The 26,446-nt window shown below is 35.5% G+C and overlaps 2 protein-coding genes across 2 annotated transcripts; one reads left to right on the top strand and one right to left on the bottom strand.

Moving 5' to 3' along the window:
- The first annotated feature begins 786 nt into the window (after positions 1-786).
- igfbp7 (insulin-like growth factor binding protein 7) lies at positions 787-11,301 on the top strand. The gene is made up of 5 exons (XM_051127090.1): positions 787-1,269; positions 4,761-4,870; positions 7,545-7,652; positions 7,907-8,033; positions 10,250-11,301. The coding sequence occupies exons 1-5, from the start codon at positions 855-857 to the stop codon at positions 10,267-10,269; spliced, it is 780 nt and encodes a 259-aa protein (XP_050983047.1). The 5' UTR covers positions 787-854; the 3' UTR covers positions 10,270-11,301.
- polr2b (RNA polymerase II subunit B) lies at positions 11,035-26,342 on the bottom strand. Its single transcript, XM_051127087.1, has 25 exons — positions 26,237-26,342; positions 25,794-25,866; positions 24,796-24,946; positions 24,583-24,695; positions 23,622-23,841; positions 23,374-23,532; positions 23,101-23,265; positions 22,540-22,736; positions 22,173-22,292; positions 21,870-22,056; positions 21,621-21,764; positions 21,386-21,525; positions 21,077-21,188; positions 20,829-20,983; positions 20,556-20,754; positions 20,214-20,382; positions 19,473-19,569; positions 19,275-19,369; positions 18,287-18,537; positions 18,096-18,185; positions 17,328-17,435; positions 15,086-15,199; positions 14,533-14,693; positions 14,250-14,445; positions 11,035-11,643 (listed from the first exon to the last, which is right to left on the bottom strand). The coding sequence occupies exons 1-25, from the start codon at positions 26,253-26,255 to the stop codon at positions 11,554-11,556; spliced, it is 3,525 nt and encodes a 1,174-aa protein (XP_050983044.1). The 5' UTR covers positions 26,256-26,342; the 3' UTR covers positions 11,035-11,553.
- Positions 26,343-26,446: the final 104 nt, after the last annotated feature.

The following is a 26,446-nucleotide window of genomic DNA, read 5'->3' on the forward strand; positions in this document are numbered from 1 at the left end:
ATGTAAAACTGACATCTCACAGACGTTTGTCAGATGTTTGTACACAGCAGATGCTTTCCAGATCAAGTGATCTTTAACAGACATCTTGCAGATGTAAGTATGCTGTCTGGATAATGTAGAAAATTACTGTCACTTTTGATCAATTAATATATCCTTACTGAAAAAAGTATATATATATATATACATACATATATATATAATTTTGCTGTAAACACTTAACTTTTAAATGGTTGTGTACGTATGTTCATATTGTTTATATAAAAATAGTTTATTGTTATATATAATTATTCTAAATTGAAGTTATTTTCTTCATGTTTGTACATCTAATATTCTCTAACAGTAGAGAAAATACAAGATTGTTATTTCCCAGGTGATAATTGAAGCACTTTTTGATTTTGTTATACAATAAAGCCAAAAACACAAAGTGCTTTAATTTTGCAAACAGTATGTTGTCTGTATAATATCATACTTACAAGTAGCCTTACTCAGCATAAATGTCTCTACCTTTATAAATAAAATGCATCACCAAATTAGGAAATCCTTGGTGTGAAAAAAGTTTGGGAATCCCCGTCACATTAGACTTGAATAAGACCTGTGCTCTTTTGACTTAGGTCACTTTTCCAACCATTTAGAATACACTAGCAGCCACCAAAAATGTATAATCCATCAGTTGAAAAAAATACATTCCATGGTATCCATAAATAATACCAACAACAGAACTACACCAAAGAAAGGAGGATATGTTTATTTGTGCTACTTGTTCATGGTCCTCCTGGGCGGGGTCTAGTACCTCCATCCCAAAGCAGCAAGAAGCGGCAGACTCCGAACCAGCCTGAGACCCTTCACACCTCACCATGCTCTGCTTTATGCTATTAACGCTGTTCGCTGTGGTGTCAGCAGACCGGCAGCCCCGCAGCTGCGGCACCTGCGACCCGAGTAAGTGTGCGCCGCTGCCGGCCGACGGCTGCTCCTCCGGGACGCTGCTGGACGCGTGCGGCTGCTGCGAGCTCTGCGCGTCTGGTGTTGGAGAGCCGTGCGGGGGACGCGGAGTCTCACTCAAGCGATGCGCGTCCGGACTCGAGTGCGTCAAGAACGACAAAGACAAGAAAAGCAAATCAGGGGTCTGCATTTGCAAAAGCAACTATCCCGTATGCGGCACTGACGGCGTGAACTATAACAGCGGCTGTGAGCTGAAAGCAGCAAGTGTGAAAGCGGTGAAGGAGGAAAAACCCGAGATTAAGATTCGGAACAAGGGAAAATGTGCTCAAGGTGAGATGCCTTAATATAATATCTTTTTTTTTCATCTTATTTTTTTCGTGTAGGCACACTGACAGGCAAAATAAGTGTTACATTTTTTAATTGCCTGGAAAAAATGTTAAAATAGTTTGTGACAACATGCCCCAATAGCTGTAACACTAAGGGATAAATTGTCAGTGGAGCCTGTCAATAGAAATTCGGTTATAGGCATTGTTTTCATGTAATGCAAAGATGTCAATATGTGTATTAATATTGTTAAGTACAATACTTTGGTTCATCTTTGACAAATTAAAAGATTATAGTTTCTTTACCTAAACCAGGAGCAAAAACATCATGTGCCTGCAGCTTTAATGTTTATAATGGCTCACTGTTTGAATTTAGATGATGGACTGTTTATGTTGCAAGAACATGTAGTGTTTTGAAGTATTCCTAACCACCCGCAGCCATTTTAAGGTCAGCTTTTTATTTCATCACATCACGAGGATCAGAGTGTGCAAAGAAATGAAACACTGGCCTTCATGCACAGCTGCATCAACAACTGCTTTTCTACTTCAGATTCATTTTTGCCTCCTTAATGCCCTATGTGATCCAATCACTCATGTGATTCAGCTGTCATGTGCTTGTGTTTGGGTTTCTTTTTTCCCTGGTGTGCTCATACACTGACCTGTCCTGTACTTGATGAATTGTATACACACAGATACATTGACAGTGCGAGTTAAGGCAACAACGGAACAGGCCAGAGGCCGTTGTTTTTATACAGGGTGGTAACGTTCCGTTATCCCTGAACAGACATGTCTGAAATTCCAGCCTCTTGGGTGGATTTTCAGTTTTGAAAAGAGAGATCAGGCCTGATCAAATAGCAATGTCTCGTTTAGATAAACACACAAGCCGACTGTTGTTTTAAGCAAAGTCAGACCGCGTGAATCAGTGAACCTGCGTGTAATTCATTATAACAGCATTCTGGCATGGGATTAAAAGAGGCAGAGGACTCTGTATATGGAAAAGCTTCTCCAGCAGAGCTTTCTCTGAGACCTCTGGCTTTCGCTTATCAATCCAGCAAGCTGATGATATGACAGAACTCAGCAGGAGTTCACAGTGCACCTTGTTTTTTAGAGCTGAAATGCTCCTCAACTACAATGTATCAGTTTGCAGGTTGTAAAAACATGTTTTCTTACCTTTGTCTTTACTACAGTAACGTCTGTGTGTGTATGCTTCAACAATAGGGGTGAATTCAGATAAACTAGGACACTTTTCACCACTAAGATGACTGGAAATGTCCCACTTAACCTGAATTACATCTACATATCTGAGTTGTGTATCATACTTGAAGATTTTGCACATATTTTAGTTTTGATGACACATAAATAAACATGATTAGATCTACATTAATTAGAGTTTTACTTTATTATTTGATCATTTCACTTCTTCCGATAAGAAACTTGGCCGATTACAAAATTAGCAGTAAGCAACAAGACAGATTATATCACAAAAACTAATTAACGCTAATGCGAGGGTGTTTCTAATGCTGCGTCTATGAGAGGGACGGTAAATTTGACATCGGTCTCTCTCAATTTTTTTCCTTTGACTGAAAGTCGTGAAAACACTATTGTGTAGTTTTTCTTTTGTTATTTGAGCAAATGGGAAAGCAAATAATATATTTGTGTTACTCTCCCATTCACTGCTATTGGATTTTACCCAACTATGATGACTTCCGCTATGAGAAACCTGGAAATGTGAGAAAGGTCCATTCTTGCTGCGTCCCAATGTGCCTACTTATACTACGCCCTTAAAGTATGTATTCTTTTGGTGAAGAAAAATGACACACTTTTGAGTGTGGCAAAAGAATAGGCAAGCTTTGGGACATACTATAACTTCAGGCCACGGCATCCTTTACCCTGTCACAGTAAACTGGCCTGGCAATCATCTTGTCACAGTTGACATCCTCCACATTTAATTTAATTTAACTTCCTACCGTATTGGAGAGAAAAGAAGAAGCACGTTGCTGTGCCAGTGGCGGGTCTTTCATGCCAAAAAGTCTGCTCGTATTTTCTGCATAATGATGCATTTAAAAGTTAACGATCAGACGGATGTTTACCAAAGTTCACATTGCTGTTGCAGATTAAATACAACACAGATAATATTACATAAATATTTTTTACCAGGTAAATGTTGATTATTAGTAACTCAAACCCCTGTTTCTAAACATCTCTACCTAACCAACGGTTGCGCATATCCGCCATATTTGTAGTTTTTTAACGCGTTTTATTTGTGTTTGTAGTTGTTGAGCAATGGATTGTGGGCAATATTAACCATTAGAGTGTGCACGTGTGTGACTTAATAACTGGAAATTGCCATTTTTTCTCAGAATTGTGAGAAACAAAACCACAATTTCGAATTACAAAGTCAGAATTGCAACATTAAAACTCACAATCCTGAGAAAAAAGTCAGAATCTCGGAATTCTGACTATTTCTCAGAATAGAACGTTAATTGCATCATTTTTCGTTTTTTTCTTGCACTTGCGAGTTTATATCACAATTTCTAAAAAAGTAAACTTGTGAAAATGTAAACTTGAAAAAAGTCGAAATTATGAGATGAAAAGTCGCAATTACTTTTCTTTTTTTAATTCAGTGGCGGAAACGGGCTTCTACTCTCTGATGTCATTTTTAATACATTTGATAAATGATGCACTATGGTGCCAGTTGTGTTCATAGAAAAACATGGGAACTCGAGTTTGCGGTGAGATACGACAAACACGAAAGTAGCACCAGTGGTCGATACAGCGCTGCAGGTGATAAATATTAGGAATTTAATAAATTAATGCCGCGACCGACAAATCAACCTATTTCAGAGAGCCTTTCTCTCTCGTATGACTTTCTTTTTTCAGACAAATGCAATCAGAGTAATATTTAAAAAGAAGTCTTGGCTCTTCCAAGCTTAACAGTGAATGGGTGTTGAGATTTTGAAGTTCAATAAAGTGCATCCATCCATCATAAAAGGGGGTCAATAAAGGCATTCTGAAGTGAATCGATGCATTTGTGCAAGAAAAATATTCATCTTTAGAACTTCATAAACCGTGAAGATACTGAATATATCACACATGTTGTATGGACTATTTTTAAGGTGCATTTTTGATGCTTTTACATCTTTTTTGAACCCTAAATATGCCTGTTACCATTCACCGTAATTTAATTGTAAACACCTGGGACATTGAGTTTACTTTATGTTTAATAGAAGAAAAAGTCATTCGCTCATGTCAGTTTTGGAAATAACCTTTTCAGTTTTAAGTGAACTATTTCTTTAAGTGACTTGCTCATGCAAGAAGCAATGAAGCAGCTGTTGTCTGTCAATCAGTGGAGAGTGCAAACTTTTTCCCAGGGTTCCCTTTTCAAACAGGCACAAGGAAAATCCACATGCTGATAACTTAAGCATGGCATGCTTATTATATAAAATGCAACTAGAAAGTAACTTCTAAATTATTTTGTATCTTTTGTGTCCTATGCAGCACCAGTTATTGTAACAGCTCCAGGAGAGGTATGGAACGTGACCGGCTCGCAGGTCTTCCTAAGCTGTGAGGCCACAGGGATACCAACACCTGTACTCACCTGGAGAAGGGTAAAACAGATTTTTTTTTTAAAAAAAGAGGCAGTTTATTTATCCACATTGGTTTTGCAAGTAGATAATTTCTGAGCTGATATGTTTTTATGTATCAGATCCTATGACACAGACACAAATAACATATGGAAAAGAGGAAGGATGTGTTTGTGCATACAGTACGGCCCCAGCTATGTCAAAGGATGTCCACTTCTATGAATAACACAACACAGAAACAATAGCACCACAAACAAGGGAGGGATCAGAGCAGGAAGCACTTTATCAAGCATGTCATCAGCTATCACGTTTTTTCCATTCTAGAACTAAGGGAGACTGGCTTTCTTCTTAAAGATAGAATCAAAGAATTCCATGGGACAGGGCTCTGCTTTGTACTGGCTTTAGAGTGGGTCACTAATACGAAAAGCCAAAGCGGATGACCGGATACAAAAATGACTAATGGTGTTTTCCCAGGACAAAAAAAACCCCCTCCTTATTAACCTCTCTCAGGAAATCTGAAACCCTGAGAAATATTAGTTTTTAAAATATGTTTGTGCTCTAACTCATTTTTCTGTCTGTAAATTAGTTTAAGACTTATTTAATTGTGAGGTAACATGGATTGTATTTTCTTGTGCAGGTTCTGCTGATCAGGTTAGTCATGCTTCATAAATGGTAGAAACTAGATTATGTCTTGGACGCAGAATTTCACCCTTGCCTCACATCGAGGGGCCCTGGGATATTTTTATTACAACGATGCAGACCCAGAGTTACTCAATAACTACTTTTAGCGTCTCCTGAGATCAGAGGAGATTAAAAAGTTTAAGCAATAAAAATAAACAAAATCGGAAGACGGGCTTGAGAAAGAGTGAGGGGAGTATTTTGAAAAGTTACAGAAAGTTAATATTGCCATTACATATAATAACAACAACAACAGCAACAACAATGAAAATAAGAAAAAATATTTAAAAAAAAATAATAAATTGAATGATAAATAATTAAAAATTATTGTTATTGTTGTTATTATTATTATTAGTATTAGTATTGAAATGTGAAGTTTGAGAAATTATTTTTCTTAAGTTAATATTGCCATTACACATAATAAGAAAAACAACAACAGCAACAACAATGAAACTAAGAAAAATTATAAAAATAATTAATAAATTAAAAATAAATAATGAAATGTCTTGTTATTGTTAATATAATTTATTATTATTATTATTATTATTATTATTATTATTGAAAATTGAAAAGTTAGCATTTGTCTAATTTCTTTTTTACATAAGATAATACTACCATTACATATACAGTAACAACAATGAAAGTAATAAAAATTATAAAAATAATTAATGCATTTTAAAATAAATAATCAATTGTAATTAATAATTAATAATGAAATTGTAAAAGTTTGAGAAATTTGCATTGTTTTTTTTTCTTTTTTTACTTCTTTTTCTTTTACTTCAGTTAATACTGCTATTACATATAATAACAACAACAGCAACAATGAAAACAGTAAGAAAAACTATAAAATTAATATAATTTATTATTATTATTATTATTATTATTGAAATTTAAAGAGAAATTTGCATTTTACTTGCTAATATTGCAATTACATATAACAGCAACAACAATTACATAGCAACAACAATTAAATTACATAGCAACAACAATTAAAATAATAAGAAATTTATTGATTTAAAATAATTAAAATGATTGTTTTTGGTAATGTAATTTATTATTATTATTATTATTATTATTGCAATTTTGAAAAGTTAGAGAAATTTGCATTATTTTAATTCCTTTTACTTAAGTTAATACTGGCATATAATAATAACAACAGCAACAATTAAAATAATAAAATATTATAAAAATAGTTAATAAATTAAAAAATAAATAATTATTGTTCATATAATTTATTATTATTGATTCACATAAAAGGTTTCACTCAAATTGATACTTCTTTTTCTAGAAAAAAGTGCAACATGCAAAAAGTTTAACTTTGAGTTTCTTTAGAAACAATTCAAAGCCTTTATCAGACATTAAGTGTTTCTTAAACTGATATGCAGATATTATATCCAGTGAAAATTGTGTATTTCAAAAAAGCAAAATAGAAGCATTTTCATAGCCTTACAGAACCTTAAGTAATGTTAATATGTTTATCTCACCTTTTGCAGAACACTGTAAAACTAAAAAGGACATTTATTGGACATTTCTTTTAATCCTTTTTAATTATTTTAATACAAAATAAATGCAATGCATAATTCAAAATACAGGAAAAATACCTGTGAAAATTTCATTTTAACCCTATTTTTACAAACAATTTTAAGTCAAACATTTCCAAACCTAAATGAACTCAAAGGACTTTGTATTGCGTTTTTTGGTTGTTTGTTTTAAATCAAACTGCATACAGAAATGCAATACATTAATTACTAGTTTAAGATCTATTGTGTCCGGTTCCACATGTGGTTACAGTTTAGAGAAAATCTCAAAAAAATATCTTTGCTAATCTGGATGAATAAAACGGTTCTTCCTGTAGTGTCTGGTGAAACTCAATCACGCATAACCACAGTCACCACAGACCAAACAAGCTGTAATATGCTACAAAATCATGTGCTTGGCAATTTACATGTTGAAATTTGTTTTGAATTAACCTATGGAGTGTAAAAGTAAAACATATTTATGGCTGTTGCGATTCTCATAGGTATCTAACAGCAAAGACAAGACTCTTCCACTCCCTGGAGACAAAGACAACCTTGCCGTCCAGACCCGCGGAGGCCCGGAAAAGCATGAGGCCACTGGCTGGGTGCTAGTAAGTGTTTTAACTACATATAAACTTTCTCGTTTGTATATCTCTCCGTGCAAAACTACTACAAGCCTTCCTCTACAAGTAACGAGTGTTATTTATTGTGCTATGCAAAACCGTTACAGCATTTTTTGCTGGCAGTGCTGCTGTGAAAGCACTCCATGCTCATCTCAGGTTACATTTGTTTAGAAATCTCTGCACTTATTGAAACACTGTGAACAGACTGAGTGAAAACTACGGCTGATGGCCATCTGTTGCAGATATCTCCACTTACCAAGGATGAGGACGGCTCCTACGAGTGTCACGCTAGCAACATTCAGGGCGAAGCCTCGGCCGTGGGCACCATTCACGTGGTGGACTCCATCAATGACATTCCTCCCAAAAAGGGTGAGTGAGTGCAGGTGAATGGCGGTTGAGTTATGCACAACAAATCAGTCTTTGCGCACATGCTTCAGGATACATAAAAGACCTGCATTAGTAGAGAATGTAGTAGAAACTTATGTGTGCAGCACATGCTGTATAGAACGTGTCCCATCATGCCAAGCTGTGTTTTCTTGGCCCTCATCACCTGCCAGTTCCCTCTGAGCAAGATGGTTGCGGTGACAAGAGTTTCTACCGTTGCATGTTGACAGGCCATAAAACATCTTTGTGAGGAACATATACAGTGGTTGTCAGTCAATCAAAATTTTGCTTCACTAAAGCATGCTGTAAAATTCCAGCTTAGATAAGATTGAATGATTTCTAAAGAAGCCTGCAAGCTAATCAGTACTCACCGTTATGTTGTTCCAAACCCATATGTCTTTTTATATATGTATAGCAGAATGTCTAAGGTGCTGTTTATACAAGTAGAGCCATTCTGTGGAACTGAAAAAAAAAAAAAGCTTAACAGAAATATAAAAGAAAACTATCAAAATAAATACTATAATACATAAATAATACTAAATTAATACTTTTTAAAGGAATAGTTTACCCCAAAATAAAAATTCTGTCATCATTTACTTACCCTTAAAGGGATAGTTCACCCAAAAATGACAATTCTGCCATTAATTGCTCACCCTCATGTCGTTCCAAACTTGTAAGACCTTTGTTCATCTTCGGGAACGCAAATTTTTTTATTAAATCTTTCTGACCCTGCATAGACAGCAACGCAACTACCACATTCAAGGCCTAGAAAGGTAGTAAGGACATCGATAAAATAGTCATGTGACATCAGTGGTTCAACCGTAATGTTATGAAGCTACAAGAATACTTTTTGTGCGCTAAGAAAACAAAAATAACCACTTTATTTGACAATTTCTACTCTTTAGTGTCAACTGACATGCGTAGTTACATTGCTGTCTATGCAAGGTCAAAAAGCTCTCAGATTTCATCAAACTTATCTTAATTTGTGTATCGAATATCTTACGGGTTTGGAATGACATGAGGGTGAGTCATTAATGAAAGAATTTTTATTTTAGGTGAACTGTCCCTTTAAGCTGTTCTAAACCTGTATCTTTCACCAGAAATCCGTCAAACAGTTGATGCTAGCCAGCGACCTAAAAAAAATAAAAAATAAAAATACTATGAAAGTGAATGGCTACCGGCAAATGTTTGGTTACCAACATTATTCAAAATACAACCCTCTACAGTGTGAGTAAATCACTCATATGTGACTAACGTTAAATCTTCACTCTGGACGGCTAAAAGATGCATAACATTAGCCAATGGCTAATAAATTCAGATTTTACTCACCAGTGTGTGTCAGGATTGACGGGCTACATGTAAACGATATTGTTTGTTGTACTGTCTTGTCATAAAAAATTCATGTGGAATTCTTTAGCTTTTAAGAACAACCGTAAGTTTCTCAGGTAGTGGGCGGAACTAACGTTAATTCGCAAACGGCAATCTCAAAGAGCTAACGCACGTAACGTGATTAATATTCATGAACCCAGCAGCTCATTAATCCTTAGTGCGTTTTATATTGCTATTATACACACACACACACACATATATATATATATATATAAACATATACACACACGTTTGTTTTTGTGAATTGTGGGGACGTTCCATAGACTTCTATAGATTACGATATAGAAACGATATTGTCTATCCCCGAACCCAACCCTAACCCTAACCCTAACCCTAACCCTAGCCCTCACAGAAAACATGTTTGCATCGTTACACTTTCAGATAAACATAATTTACTATTTTTAATCATTTTATTTAACATTGTGGGGACCGCAGGCCAGTATATATATTATTTTTTAAGAAACACTGACTGACTAACAATATCGTAATCACCACTGTATATGATAATATACTAAAAAAATGACTAGCCAGTGGCAATTCTAATGCCAAGGTGTGTATGGAGGGCGGAAATATCTTTTAATAAACAATATTCATTATTGGATGAACTATCCCTGTAAATCTCAATCTGTTCCTCACATATGATATGGAATATAGCACACAAGTTATATGAACTACTTTTATAGTGATTTTGGAGAATTTTCATTTTTAGGTTATGTTATGCCAAATACTTGCCTCTTTTTGGCTGTATAACTATTCCTTGTTGTGCAGCAAGACTTCATTGTCACTGATGTCTCTTGTGTGTTTGTATGCAGTGACAGAGAGCGAGCTGTAAGAGGATGTGGACTCAGAGATGTAAACAAAAAAAAAAAAAAAAAAAAAAAAAAAAACTACGCCTGTGCACTGATAACAAGCATCTAGCCCAATCACTGCTCACCGCTTGAACCACAAACAGCAACTCGCACATGGACACTTTATACCACAGATGTTGTTTAAAGACACAAAAATTCAGACCCTGACATTTCTCCATTCACACACTTTACTTCGGTCTACATCATGTCTGCATGCAAACAAACTTCGATATTGTAAAGCGCCAACCGGGACGACCATCAGATTGATTTTTGAAGAGATACACAAGAATGCAAACATTCAGGCACGCGCAACTCATACAGCACATCATATCGTATTCAAACGCGCATTCATGTGAAGGCACTCAAATAGCTCGTCTCCACTTATATGCATGTTTTGCTTCTCTTTGTTATTATTTCAAGATGTTTTTGAACATACAAATTGTACTCATTCCTATAGTTCTTTTCTTCTGGTTGACGTTTGTGGTGCTGAAAAACAATTTTGAGCGTCAACAGTTTCTGCACAATTTGTAAGACTTTTAGATGCTGTTCCTCCAAGGTTCAGTTAAAACAGCTTTAAGACTACTTAAATCAGGGTTTCTCAAATGTTTTACGAGCCAGAAATCATACTTATTTCATTTTATCTAACTAGATTTTATTAAAATTAAAATAATAAACCAATTACCAATTAAAATGTACCTTTTTTTATATATATACCTTTTTTACTTACTTGAGACCAACTTTGGTCCTACTTTTGGTTCTCTGAGCTAAATATAGCAAAAACTGACGTGAAAGAAAGTTAATACCATGAAAATTTCACTAAACAAGTCACAACTTCTCTAGTTAAGTAGAGGATTTAGTTAAATTTGTTTGGGTGTTAAGAATGAATACTTCCCGTTGGTTCCTAAATTACAGTAAAATTACATGTTGTCCTCTAAAAGTCTGAGCATCTAATGCATCTGTTTATATGTTTTGATATTTGTATAACACTAATGAATAAAGATCTGCTTAAAGAGGGATGCAGTGTGTTGTCTGTGTGGAAAACACCTTTGTGATCACAACATTTTTTTTTTAAAAGAAACTTTATTTTATTCTACACTGAACAACCGAAACATCTGTTCCAGAACAATAACACAAAAAAGCTGAAGTTCACAAGCCCAGCAGTTACCACAGGAAGTGCTGTTGGGATCCATTCAAAATCATTTTCCCTACGAGTGTTTCCATTATTCTATTCTGTATATCCTGTCTTCCATAAAGCATCTTTGTGTGGTTTAGCTGGTCATCATCCGTGGGGCAATGCTCATAGACATCAGCTCCTGGAATAACAGCTTACAGGCATATGGCATTCTCACCAGAGAGATCTGAAAGAACAGAGCAGAGGATGGAAAGTGTCATGAAAGAGCCAATTAACAGTGTTAATTTCGTTAACAAATAATTTGTCAATTTTTGTCAAGATTTTATTTTTTTATTTTTTCCACAGGTGAAAACGAGATGATAAAACAAAAACAAAAAAGATTTTTTGAGAACGAATCTGCTGCGTGGTTAAGCGGTTAGATGCGCACATTTAAACTGTATCATAGCTTATTGATCTATCCAGCAGGATATAAGCTGGCATACATTTGCTGCATGTCTCATAAAACATTCAAAAATGTCAATATCTGGGAGTAAGCGAAAAGCACACATGGATAAAATTGACGAAGCAAAAAAATTTAATTCGGTCTGTTTTTTTGAGTACTCTTTCATGCCGCATGAACTGAGAAATACACATAAAATGATGGCAAATTGTCCATTTTGACGAGTATTTACGTAAAAACACCAGTTATGTCTTATGTGAATGTAAACAGTTAGGAGATTATCAGACATGTATCAGTATATTGCATCCGCGCATTCGATTTCAAAGGGACAGCAGCCTAATTTAAGTTTCTATTGTCTATGGCATTGATGTTAAAGGAGAAGTCCACTTCCAGAACAACAATTCACAAATAATTTACTCACCCCCTTGTCATCAAAGATGTTCATGTCTTTCTGTCTTCAGTTGTGAAGAAATTATGTTTTTTGAGGAGAACATTTCAGAATTTTTCTCCACATAAAGGACTTCATTGGTGTCCCAGTTTTGAACTTGGTGTCCCAAAATGTAGTTTAAATGCAGCTTCAAAGGGCTCTAAACGATCCCAGCCGAGGAAGAAGGGTCTTGCCTAGCAAAACGATCGGTTATTTTTTTCAGAAAATATCCATCTTTATACTTTAAGCACAAAAGCTTGTGTAGCACAGGCTCTGGGATGCGCGTTCACAATGCTACGTACTATTGAATCACATTGAAAGGTCATGCGGAATGTAGGCGGAATTACAGACCCAGTGTTTACAAAGCGAATGCACACTAAGAAACTGCAAGCAAGTTTGTAAATGCTGTTTACAAACAAAAAGGTACAACAATGTCCTCCTCTCAAGGTGTAGGAGAAAATAATATGGAGTTTTTGCCCTACTCAGTACACAGACGATAAACTTGCATGTGATTCATAGTAGTGATGGGAAATTTGGATCTTTTTACCAACTCTGACCTTTGAGTCTCATTCAGCAAAATGAACAAATCTTTTTGAGTCATTTTGTTCATTTTAGCAAAATATAATTAAAATGTTACGTGCTACATCCCTAATACATCTACTGCTTACTCAAACATTGATCACACTACAAACAAGACAAAACTATAATGCTATAAGAAACAGAAAAGATTAATTCTTTGTCTGGGTCTTTAGTCTATGATTAGCTCACCTCACATCAAGTTTTCGGGTTTGAGTCATTCGTTCATCACATGACAACCCCATAAGATGAATGAACGCCTGGTGAACTAATTCCAGTACAGAAACTAATAGGATGTTGCGCATGCACGACCAAACGAATCACTCCTCGAGACAACTCGTTCTTCCTGAGTCACATTAAAGATTTGTTCAAAATGAAAGAATCATTTAAGAACGATCCATCACAAATTCGTAGCATCGTGAACGCGCATCCCAGAGCCTGTGCTACACGCACTTTTGTGCTTAAAAAGTATACAAGTTTTTATTTTTCAAAAAAAAAAAAAATAAATAAATAAATAAATAAATAATGACAGATCGTTTCGCTAGACCCTTCTTCCTCGGCTGGGATCGTTTAGAGCCCTTTGAAGCTGCATATAAACTGCATTTTGGAAGTTCAAAATCAGGGCACCAATGAAGTCCATTATATGGAGAAAAATCCTAAAATGTTTTCCTCAAAAAAACAAACATTTTTTTACGACTGAAGACAGAAAGACATGAACATCTTGGATGACAAGGGGGTGAGTAAATTATTTGTAAATTGTTGTTCTGGAAGTGGACAGGCAGGAAAAAAAAAAAAAAAAAAAAAAAAAAAAAACTCACCGCTCTTGACTAAATCCCTCTAGAAGCCCTAATAAAGATTAATCTAAATTGATTTATATAAATAATTATGTCTGCTTGGAAGAATGAACAATATGGTAAAAAAGTTGTTATAAAAAATGAATAATTAGCCTGTATAACCATTGGTATTTCATTAAAAAGACCACCATGTTCTTGTTTCTTAATGAGAAGTGGTTTCATTTGATTTTAATAAATAATATATTTAATAAATAAAGGCATGTTGTGTGTCACAGCAGTTAAATCTCTGTCTATCATGATAAAACCTTAATATCAAACTTATACAATGAGTTTGGTAAATTTAGAGAAATGCTTAATAAATGCATTACACCAAAATCAATCCTATTTGATTTTAGCCGACTAAATTTACTGTAGATTTAAACTAAATCAAAACTAAATCAATTCAAATTACTAAAATATGACAAAAACTGAATGGCATGTTAGTCAAAAGACTAAAACTAAATCAAAATTTGCTGTCAAAATTAACACTGCATCTTAATAATACTGACTTTAATGGCCACACAACCCAGTCAGACAAGATATCAGTGTTCGCTTACCTGTGTCTTGTTGCGACAGCCCCTGCACTCGTATGTGTGCGTGCGGGTGTTTGCGATGGCCATGAGGCCGCATAAATTGCAGACGTGGACCTGGTATGGGTCGGAGGCCTCGAAAAGCCTCTCTTTTAGGAACTGAGCAGCACCGTGAGCGATTTGACAATCACGTTCCATCTCTCCAAAACGCAGCCCACCATCACTGAAAAGTAAAAAAAAATAATTAATTAAATGTGTTAAAATCTGATGATTTTATATATTATGTATGAAAAAAAATTGCAAGTCTCACCGTGATCTACCCTCCATGGGCTGTCTGTTGAGGATCTGAACTGGACCACGGGCTCTGGAGTGGATCTTATCATCCACCATGTGTTTCAGACGCTGGTAGTATGTGGGTCCGATGAAGATCTGAGAGGTGAGCTTACGGCCAGTGAAGCCATTATACAGAACCTGCAAAAAAAAAAAAAAAAAAAAAAAAAAAAAAAAAAAAAAAAAAACAAAAAAAAAAAAAAAAAAAAAAAAAAAAAACCCCACAACAACGCTAGCATTAGAAATGTTTTAACATATTTAATGCACCCACTCAAAAATGAAGATTTTTATTTACTCCTCCTCACATTGTTTCAAACCTGTATGACTTTCTTCTGTGGAACACAGAAAAAAAAATATTTCGAAGATTTTTGATAACCAAACTGATTTTTGATAACCAAACTGTTTTTAGGTTCCACAGAATATACAAACTAATGCAGGTTTGGAATAACTTGACAATGCATAAACCATAACAATTTTCATTTTTGAGTGGGCTATCCCTTTTATAGCCACATGGGCAGGTATAAGCTCTTTACCTCATTGCCTCTCAGATGGTAACCATATTCTGACAGCAGGTTGGAGACCTTTTGTACATTCACAGCATCGTTGAATGGTGTGGCATCACCAATCTCCCCTTTGTTAGCAGACACCTAAATGGAAAAGGAAATAAAAAGCAGCATTCAGAACTGCTGTATATTTAAGGGCTTGTTTACACTGCAGGTCTTGATGCCTAATTCTGATTTGTTGCCTATGTCCGATGTTTTTTGTCTGTCCGTTCACATGCTCTTTCAATTGTGACCCATATCCGATTCATGCGTTTACACTTGCTATACCATCTGAAACATTGCGCATACATTGTCGTCATTTACCGCCTTCATACGCGCTACCTCCTGATTATTAAAAAAGCTGTTCAAATGAAGTGCAGCGAGTGATCCCCTTTCCTTTTACTGCTAGATTAACATTAACGCAAACAGATGCCCTATATATTACAACTAACTGTAATGCATGAATCTAACAATGTTACACATCGGATATTTTTCCCCAACAGCTGCCCAAGCGTTGACTTAAGATAGAACAGATTATGTATGCATGAATACTAAAACAATGTAATTCTGTGTATATGTGTATGTCGGGATCGCATGCCATTGGAAGCACTGTTATGCGCACTTCGGATGACAGTCAACGGGAGAATCAAGCGGGCAAAAGGTACTCCCTCTCAGAAAATGTTCAAATAAAGATCATTTTAGATGTTTAATTACTATTTGGAGCATTGGGATCACTAGACTAGGGCTTAATGCACTAATTTTTTTGAAAGCCTCAAATTTGACTAAAATCAATATTCTGTAGCTCAAAATAGCCAGTGTACATTTACACTCATTTTGCCAGCATGTGTCACATCTGATGTTATTAAACTGCAGAAGTACCAAATTGTCTCATTTTAATAACGTACAGAACACAATGACTCAGAAAATCCAATTTACATACAATTTACTGCCCATTTACATGACAGTCATATTGGCACATATCTGATTTATGTCCACATATGTATGAGGCCTGAAACTGATCTCGAAATATCTGAATGCATGTTTTTTTCCCCGTTTACACGGTCATAGAACACATCCAATCTATATCACATGAGAGCAAAAAAAAAAAAAAAAAAAAAAATTTCAGAATTGGGTCACATTTAATTGACTGTAAACGAGCCCTAACACACAAATGACTAGTGTTTTTATTCCGTGTAATGAAAGAAGAATGACATCTCATTTTGTCAACACTCTTTCTACTTATCTTTCTACTAATGAGTAAAATTACCCCATGATTTACTCAACCTCAAGCCATTTTAGGTGTATATGACTCTTCTTTCAGATGAATACAATAAGAGATATATTAAAAATGTCCTGACTTATAAGATCTATAATGGCAGTGAATGGCTGTTGAAATTTTGAAGTCCAATCCATCGATCATAAAAAGAACTCCACACAGCTCTGGTGGGTTAAAAATAAATAAATATCCATATTTACAACTTTATAAACCATAATCTCTAGCTACCGCTAACTGTCGTACACACATTCACGTAGGACGTGGCTCCGTTGAGAGGTCACAAATGCAGAAGTGCATCGTTCATGAGTCAGAAGTACAAAACAAGGATTTAAGAATAATGTTGATATAAACCAAGAGGAAACTGGTTCTACATCCTACATCATCTACTGGAATGCCACTCTAGTGAATGCGAGTACGACAGTTAGCGGAAGCTAGAGATTACGGTTTATAAAGTTTTAAATATGGATGTTTTTCTTACACAAACGCATTAATTCGCTTCAGAAGGCCTTTATAAACCCCCTGGAGCCATGTGGAGCACTTTTATGATGGATGAACGCGCTTTATTGGACTTTAAAATTTTAATGCCCCTTCACTACCATCATAAAGCTTGAAAGAGCCAGGACATATATATATTTTTTTTTTTTTTTTTTTATGTGTGCATTTTTTAAATGTGTGCATTTATGTTTTGTGTATAAATATAAATTATATATATTACCTAAAAGATGTAATCATTACAAAAAAAGGAATCATTAAAAGGGGAAGCAGAATTGTTCAATTCTGTAAAAGATCCTTCCTTACAAAGGGCCAAACATCCCAACATGGCTTAGCTGGAGGATCTTTGAATTGCATGTGTGCAAACACATGTTTCCAGAATAAACATCTGTCGCTAAACATAGACAACGAGTTGAAAGACAAGCAAGATATGTAGGGTTAGAAAGAAGAACAGAACCAAAGTACCTTCCCCTGCAGGCACTCGATCAAATGGCCGACTGTCATTCTGGAGGGGATGGCGTGAGGGTTGATGATGATATCTGGAGTGATTCCTTCACATGTGAATGGCATGTCCTAATGGGAGAAATTCGCAGCTCAAGTCAGACACGCACTTCATCTGCATTTGGGTTTTTGGGTGACTGTTTACAAAGCCTTCAGCTGTGAGTCGCTCTGCTATCAGGAACTGCTTAAGAGCCACATCCTGTGTACAGACCTTTAACTACAGGCTAGTCTAAACAAAGCTGGAATACACATTTAACAACACTGACATTAAAAATGAGCACTGCAGCATCACATCCACTATTATATACTTCCGTACAGACGTTTGGGGTCAGTAAAAGTTTTTTTTTTTTTTGAATTACATTAATTCAAAGAATTCTGAATAAAAAAAAAAATCTTCATATAAAATATTAATTAGAACAACTGATTTCTGATAAGAAATGTTTCTTAAGCAGCAAATCAGCATATTAGAATGATTTCTGAAGGATTATGTGACACTGAAGACTGCCATGATAGCTGCTGAAAATTCAGCTTTGCATCACAAAAATAAATTACACTGAAAAATATATTAAAACAGAAAACAGTTATTGTAAATTGTAATATATTATTTCATAATACTACTGTTTTACTATTTTTCCCAAATAAACACAGCCTTGGTGAGCATAAGAGACGTCTTTCAAAAACATACAATAACTTTACCAGCTTCCATACTTCTGTGCAATAGTGCACACTTACCTCTTGTCTGTACTGGATACCGCAGGTACCCTTTTGACCGTGACGACTGGCAAACTTGTCTCCAATTTGGGGTATACGAACTGAACGGACCTGCACAATGTTTGCAAAATGAAAAATTTACATTTATGCACTTGGAACAGTGTTTAAAGATTGACAAAATAAACCTCAATCAGAGTAAAATCAATCCACACCCTAATTTTGCAGAACTTGTAGCCCTCTTGGTTTAGGGTGACCATGACTTGGTCAACAATTCCGGTTTCACTGGTGCGCAGGAACGTGCTGCAGTCTCTCTTTGTGTAGCGACGGTTGGTGCTATCCAGCTCATCATCATTCTCAGGAAGAGTTACAGTTTTACCAATGATAACATCCTCGCCAGACACACGTACACCGGGAGCAATCAAACCATCGTCATCCAACTTGTCATAGATGGCATGTCGCATGCCTTTAGAGGATAAAAGAGAAACCGAAATGATAACAATATACCTTATGCAGAACGCCTGTCACACCATGTTCTAACTAAAAGTGATGATAAAACATCAAGAATGCACCACTTCTACATGTTTATCTTAAGGCTTACAGCGAATGTCAACAACATTACAAAACAATATTCAAACTAAAGACTCATTGGACATATTTTCTGACTTGACTTAATTTTTTATTATACGTGAACACGGACCACAAAACCAGTCATAAGGGTCAATTTTTTGAAATTGAGATTTATACATCATCTGAATGCTGAATAAATAAGCTTTCCCTTGATGTATGGTTTGTTAGGACACGATGTATTTGGCCGAGATATAGCTATTCGAAAATCTGGAATCTGAGGGTGCAGCGCAAAAAAAAAAAAAAAAAAAAAAAAAAAAAAAAAAAAAATATTGAGACAATTGCCTTTAAAAATTGTACAAATTAAGTTCTTAGCAATGCATATTACTAATCAAAAATTAAATTGATATATCTACAGTAGGAAATTTACTAAATATCTTCATAGAACATGATCTTTACTTAATATCCTAATGATTTTTGGCATAAAAGAAAAATTGATCATTTTGACCCATACATTGTTGGCTATTGCTACAAATATATCTGTGCTACTCTTGACTGGTTTTGTGGTCCAGGGTCACATATGATGCTGCAAACATGCAGCGTTGTGTCTAGTTAAGTTAAACACTAGAATTGCACCTTGACAGGTCTCTCGAGTGGGTTTCTCAAAGATCTCTTCCTGGTCAAAGCCCTTCTTAGATTCCTGTTCCTTGTATGAGCGGTAGAACACAGACCTGAAATGACACATTTTAATCAAAACAGGAACTTTGTTACAAAAAAGAATTTTAAGTATGTTTCACATTACAATTTCACCAGCTGAAACCTAGAATCCAATACCTGAAGAATCCACGATCCACAGCCGAACGGTTCATGATGACAGAATCTTCCTGGTTGTATCCAGTATATGATGCAATAGCCACAATGGAATTGATACCTTTTAAGAAAAATGTAACCGTTGTTGAAATTAAATGATTTCTGAATCATTTACACAACACAGTTGACAAGACTGAGTTTGGGGAGATTTTGTTTATGCTCACCAGAGCAGCATTTGTTTGATCAAAAACACAGTAAACAATAATATTATGAAATATTACCATTTAAAATGAGTGAAAATAATTGTTATATTTGATTAAGTAATTTATTTATGTGACAGCAAAACAAATTTTTCCACCAGACGTTACTCCAGTCTTTAGTGTCATACGATCCTTCAGAAATCATTCTTATATTATGATTTGATGCTCGAAAAAAATATATCTTATGTTGAAAACAGTTGTACCTAACAGACACTTCTTCTGAATTCTTTGATGAATAGAAAGTTCAAAAGAACAGTATTTATTTAAAACGTAAATCTTGTGTCATTATAAATAGCTTTACTGCCACTTTTGATCACTTTAATGAATCCTTGCTGAATTAAAGTATTAATTTCTTTACAAAAATATTTATTAATAATAATAATAATAATAATAATAATAATAATAATAATAATAATAATAATAATAAGTCTCATTGAGCCCAAATCTTTGAACGGTAGTTTAAAAACAGACGTGGTTCTATTGTTCAATGTAAAAAATAGATTACCTGCCGGCAGCTCTCTAAAGCGCAGGTACTCCATGGAACGAGTCGTGACAAGGGGTTTCTGGGGGTAGTAGAGCACATGTGCCAGGGTATCCATACGTACATGGAAGTTGGTGATGTAAACTCCCATGGCTTGTTTACCCATAGCAGACTGGTACGTGTTTCTGGGAGACTGTAGACAGGACAATGTATCGTTTAGATGCTATATTATGGAACTTGTTCAAATACAAATGGTTATACTAAAACATTTTTAAATTAAATATTATATTTGGGTTTGCAAATGTTAAAAACCTCTAAAAAATTAATAAATCTACAATATCATACAGGTAATATGTGGGGAGGTACCTGGTTGTGATCAGGGAAGGGAATGATAGATGCACAGACGCCCAAAATCATGGATGGATGGATCTCACAATGTGTGTAGGTGGAACAATAAGCCACACCCTTCTCCTGAAGGTCATCGGGGGTCATGGCCAACATAACCGTCTCCTCCTCTAGCGTGTCAATATATTCAACCACACCACTGGCTACCAGATCCTGCCAACTACATGAGAAACAGATACTCTGTTTAAGGAACGGTAAGATTCTAAAAGCAGATATTTTCACAAAGGTATGTACCTGTAGTTGTTGTACTCTCTCTCTTTGAGCTGGTCAATATGTCTTCTCTTTAGAAGTAGTTTCTGTTTTTCTACAATAAGCAGCGGACGGCAGATCCTACCAGCGTCTGTGTAGATCCTGATCTCCCTCTCACGAATATCTCTGATCATTGACACCTAGATCACAATAAAAACAAGATCAGTTAGGTGCCGTACACTGAATAATGATGGTGCACATTAAACTAGAGTAGTGCACAAATAATGCCATACCTCAGACACAATGATGTCCATCTGTCTCCTCAGTTTCCGCAGTGTGTTCATCAGTTGCTCGGGATCCTTATGAATACCCACCCAGCAGCCATTCACAAAAATCTTAGTTGCACTAAAGGAAGAACCACAATCATATTGTATAAATTCAATGAAGTGATTGACTATGAATTTATAAACAAAGAAAGCCAAAAAAAAAAAAAAAAAAAAAAAAAAAAAAAAAAAGAACATCATTGTGAAATCAAAATGTTTGTGAAGCCGGTTGATTTCAGCTGTGTCGTGCTGCCCCCTATAGAACAGGATAACACTCACTCAGCAATGGCAGCAGGTGAGATTTCTTCCAGGTTCTCCATGCTCCACTCTTCCAAGAACTCCAGGATGGGGGATGGCTGAGATCCCACAGAAATGTAGGCCATGAGCGCTAGATTCTTCACCAAACCTACAGCATGGCCCTGGAACAAAATAAGATGAAGTAAAATTAATTACTTCATTGAAAACTTGGGTTTGGTTTGAAGGTTATATGCAAACTAGTATTCAAGTGTTCTACCTCTGGGGTCTCAGCAGGGCACACCATACCCCACAGTGTGTTATGAAGCTGCCTGGGTTTGGCCAGTTTGCCATCTCGTCCTATAGGAGAGTTCACACGGCGCAGATGGGAAAGAGTGGAAGCGAAGGTCAACCGGTTCAACACCTTTGTATATAAAAAGTCAGTGAGAATGTGTGAGCAATTGAGAACCTTGAAATTCTATTAACTGTGAGTGAGTGTAAACACAAAAGAAAGCATATCTGAACTTACCTGAGACACTCCAGCTCTGGCCTGATGGGCTTTCTTTACATCCCCCCAGTTGCCTGTGGCCAGAGAGTACTTGAGTCCGTCAGAAATGATGCGAGTCTTAATGGCCAGCTCGAGATTAAAGTCTTTCCCCCTGTCAATAAACTTCTGTGCATAGATCCTGATCTCCTTCAGCAGATTCTTGAACATTCTGGAAAAAACAGAGACACGTAGATTTCAACTCTGGAAGTAATTTTCATCTTGAAACATGCACAAGCATTATTTAATTAATGCATCTTGAATGTTTAATGAATGTGTGATTCTTACCCTCTGAAAAGGAACGCAAGCAGAGGTCCAGCAAGATCAAGCCTCTTGTTACCATAATGATCTCTGTCATCCAGCTCTCGTCTGCCCAGAGCGGCCAACAATAGTCTGTGAACCATGTAACTAAACAGAGAAAGCAAACAGTATTTAATTATATTACACACAATAAACACGGTTTCCACAAAAATTATATTAGCTATGATATCAGAAAGATTTCTGAAAGGTCATGACACTACTAAAAAAAAATCAGATTTAACTATATTTTAAAATGTAAAACAGTTACATTAAATTGTAATAATATTTCACAATATCACTTTTTTTTTATTTAAAAAGCTACAGACAATAGGATAAAATCATAGTGGTGTTTTACCCTAGAAAATATGCTTTCTTGGTCTCGCAGAAATCTGATACACCAACATGTGGCAACACCTCCTTCTGCAAAACTTCCTTAGCATATTTGATTCTTCTCTCTTTGGTGACACCAGGTTTGGCCCCTCTGGAGCCAATGAAGTTCAGAGCCACATTTTGCTCCTGAATCACAAAAGCCTCATCCAAAGACGGCTTCACCTGTGGAAAAAAACAAAGAATGTTGTTAATATTCTTGAGCTGAATCACAAACAAAATGGTGCTTCTGAAATAAACCTCTAGTAAACAAATGATTACAAATGAAAAAAAACAAAAAAATTAAATTCTGTCATTAACCACATCCTCATGTGGTTCCGAACTCGTAAAGTCTTCAGAACACAAATTAAGATATTTTTCATGAAATCTGGGAACTATCTGACCCTCCACAGACAACAAGGGTCCTACCATGATCACGTCACAGAAAGCAGAGCTCTCGGATTTCTCCGGTTTCAGGTTTGGAACGACATGAGGGTGAGTAGTTAATGACAGAATTTTCATTTTTGGGTGAACACAAAAGAAAACATACCATTTCCATCATCTCAGGATCATCAAAGTCATAGATGATATGTTCCAGGATGTCTCTATCGGACACAAATCCCAAAGCACGGAATACAATGATGATGGGTACTTCCTGCCGGATATACGGCAGAGTGGAAACAATCCTCTGGCCGATGGCACTTTTCTTTACTCCCTGGATGCAGAAGAAATATTTGCATAAGATTCTGTACCAAAGAGTTAATGAACCCAAAAACCACTAAACTTGGCTCAGAATACTTGCTCATGATCCACAGATACTGACCTGCCCTCCACGGGCCATCATGCTGACCCAGATGGTGCTGGTGGGTCTGGAGGAGTTTTCCAGACATGACCTGCACTCTCCTGTGTAAGCATACTTGGAGTCTTTCTTGGCAAACACATACACTGTGTTAGTGGCCATCTTCTCTTGAGCAATCAGGACCTGTAGAAATGACAGAATGCATTACGTTTAATCGAAATCATACTGTTGAAATAAAATTCAAAAGATGTAAAATGCTTTAAAGAATGGACCTTCTCTGAACCATTGATGATGAAGTAGCCTCCAGGGTCCAGTGGGCACTCGTTCAACTCACAAAGATCACGATCTGTCAGGCCGCTCAGAAGACAGTACGTGGAACGAAGCATGATGGGAATTTTGCCTATAAATGTTTTCTGATGCTGTGTCTGCTGTTGCTCTTCCCCATCCTTTATGATGGTCTTTGTGATATCCACATACAGAGGGGCAGAATACCTGCAAGTCACAGCGCACATTCAGATACAGCACGTGATAAAAGCTACACCTGCTTCTCTTAAATATGTGGGACAAATATGAAGTTCACACAGATTCAAGCAACTTAATTCTGCAACTACATTTCTAAGGTCTGTATCAAAATAATCAAAACTGTTTGATAGTTCATACTTTAAAACAAGTAAAAGGGCTTTTAGTGCAATTCTAAAAAAAATTATAAAATCTACTGTATATTGATTTTTTTGCAATAAATGTAAGAATAACTTAAATTGACAGTAATACTTCCAGACGAACACATACTCTACTAAAACAACTTAAGTTTATGTAATTATCCATACATCATTTTTATAAAAATGTTAAAAGTATCAAATATCAAATGTGATACATCAGGCTTGTGATGAATGTTTATTTGCCCATCTCACAATCATTACACTGCACTGCATTACGCATGTTTTGCCCCCAAAATAAAAACTACAGAGCTTTTAAAAAACTAAACACTTAAGTGCAAGTCAATGTCTTATTAAGACATTGTAAGACATTACTGGCAGATATAGAATGACAACTGATATTTATAAGCATTATGTAAGTATTCTAATTTACTGTTACAAAGATCTTATTGATTTTCATTTCAAGCTATCAGAATGTCATCTTACTTTTTGGCCATATAAAGATCAGCAACTACACTAGTGTTTGAAAGCAGGTTTAAACAGCTCTCAAACACTGAAGGCACGATGAGGTACTCACGTGAGATTTCGGAGTCTGGCTTCGTTTGGCATCATAGGTGAGGGAGCACCATCTCTTTCCCAGTGAGTGGGTTTGGACAGGTAGATCTGCTCAAACTTTAGTAGGTACCGAGGCTGCAGAAAAACAAAAACAAAAACAAATGAAAAACAGTTAATTCATTTTAGAGAGTCTCGTAAACACACATGATAGCAGGCACAGATTTCAGCAACTCACCGGTTCTTCCACCTCTCCAGATGTGTGCTGGGCCTCGGCCTGCAGGTCAATGGGTGGAGCATCCTCCACAATCCTCTGCACAGACATCTGAATGAACTCATCAAATGAGTCCAGCTGCTGTCGCACCAAACCTTTTTCATCAAAGTATGAGCTGGAAAGAGGAGCAAGACAAGAAATAAGCTAAGCTAAAACTATTAATAAAGTTTAAGATACCTCTTACTTATAAGATGCATTATAGTTTCCATAATATATTCACTACCAGTCAAAAGTTTATAAACAGTAAGATTTTTTTATGTTTTTGAAGAGTTCTCTTTTGCTCACCAAACCCACATTTATTTGACCCAAAATACAGCAAAAGCAGTAATATTGTGAAATATTTTTACTATTTAAAATAACTGCTTTTTATTTGAATACTTTTTCAAAAGCTTGGAGTCAGTATAATTTTTTGGGGTGAGGGGATTACAGAAATTAATACTTTATTTAGCAAGGATGCTTTAAATTGAGATTTATTTTAGATAAATCCTGATCTTCTAAACTTTCTATTAATCAAAGAAACAAAAAAAAAAAAAAAAAAATCAACTCAGCTGATTTTAGCATAATAATAGTGATAATAATAATAATAATAATAATAAATGTTTTTTTAAGAAGCAAATCAAATATTAGAATGATTTCTTAAGGATCATGTGACTGTAATAATGATGCTAAAAATGAAGCGTTGAAATCACAGGAATAAATTACATTTTAAAAAACATTTAAACTAAAAATATTTTTCAAAATTTTACTGTTTTTGCTGTACTTTGGATCAAACAAATGTAGGCTTGGTAAGGAGAAGAGACTTCTTTAAAAAATAATAATAATAAAAATCTTACTGTTAAAAAACTTTTGACTGGTCGTCTATATTATATATATATATATATATATATATATATTTGCTGTAATTAAAGTTACACAAACTCGAGCACAAATGCAATGACTATTTCTTTCTTTAGCGGAATTACCTGATAACAATCCAACAGGCCTCCTGCCACAGATCAGGGGTGATTTCATCATCATCTTCATCATATTGGATATCTACAATAATTACAAAACTTTAAGTTATATACCTACACAAAGAGCTGATCTAGGGCAAAAAGTGTAACAACAACACTGTACACGTTAGCTGACAAATCATGCTTACGAACAAATTCATTATCTTAGCATTCTTTCTATCCACTTTAAAATGGAAAACATACGTTCAATACTTGCTTGAGATATAAACCCTAAACTTGTAATACTGAAAGTTAGTTAGTTTCGCTTAACTTGCCTATTTGCGACAAAGCTAGCGTTAGCCTGTTAGCCGGTTACGTTATGTTAACGCTTGAAACTATAGTATCTAACTGCACATTTCAATATAATAAAACAAAAAAGAAACACACATTACACTTATATTTCCCACACATACCTTCGTCTTGATCATACATGATGTTTGCTGTTGAATAGCCTTATTTCTGATTCAATTAAAAAAGCTGTTAACTGCGCGCCTCACTCCACGGCGCTTTATGTCTGAGCCGCTATGAACAACACAACGGCTGCGGAATTATACGTCACTTCCGAGGCAAGTGATATTATTACATTTATCTACATTAATTTACGCATTTATGATCTATTTATT

Source organism: Labeo rohita, chromosome 14, assembly GCF_022985175.1.
Source record: "Labeo rohita strain BAU-BD-2019 chromosome 14, IGBB_LRoh.1.0, whole genome shotgun sequence".
Taxonomy (NCBI): Eukaryota; Metazoa; Chordata; class Actinopteri; order Cypriniformes; family Cyprinidae; genus Labeo; species Labeo rohita.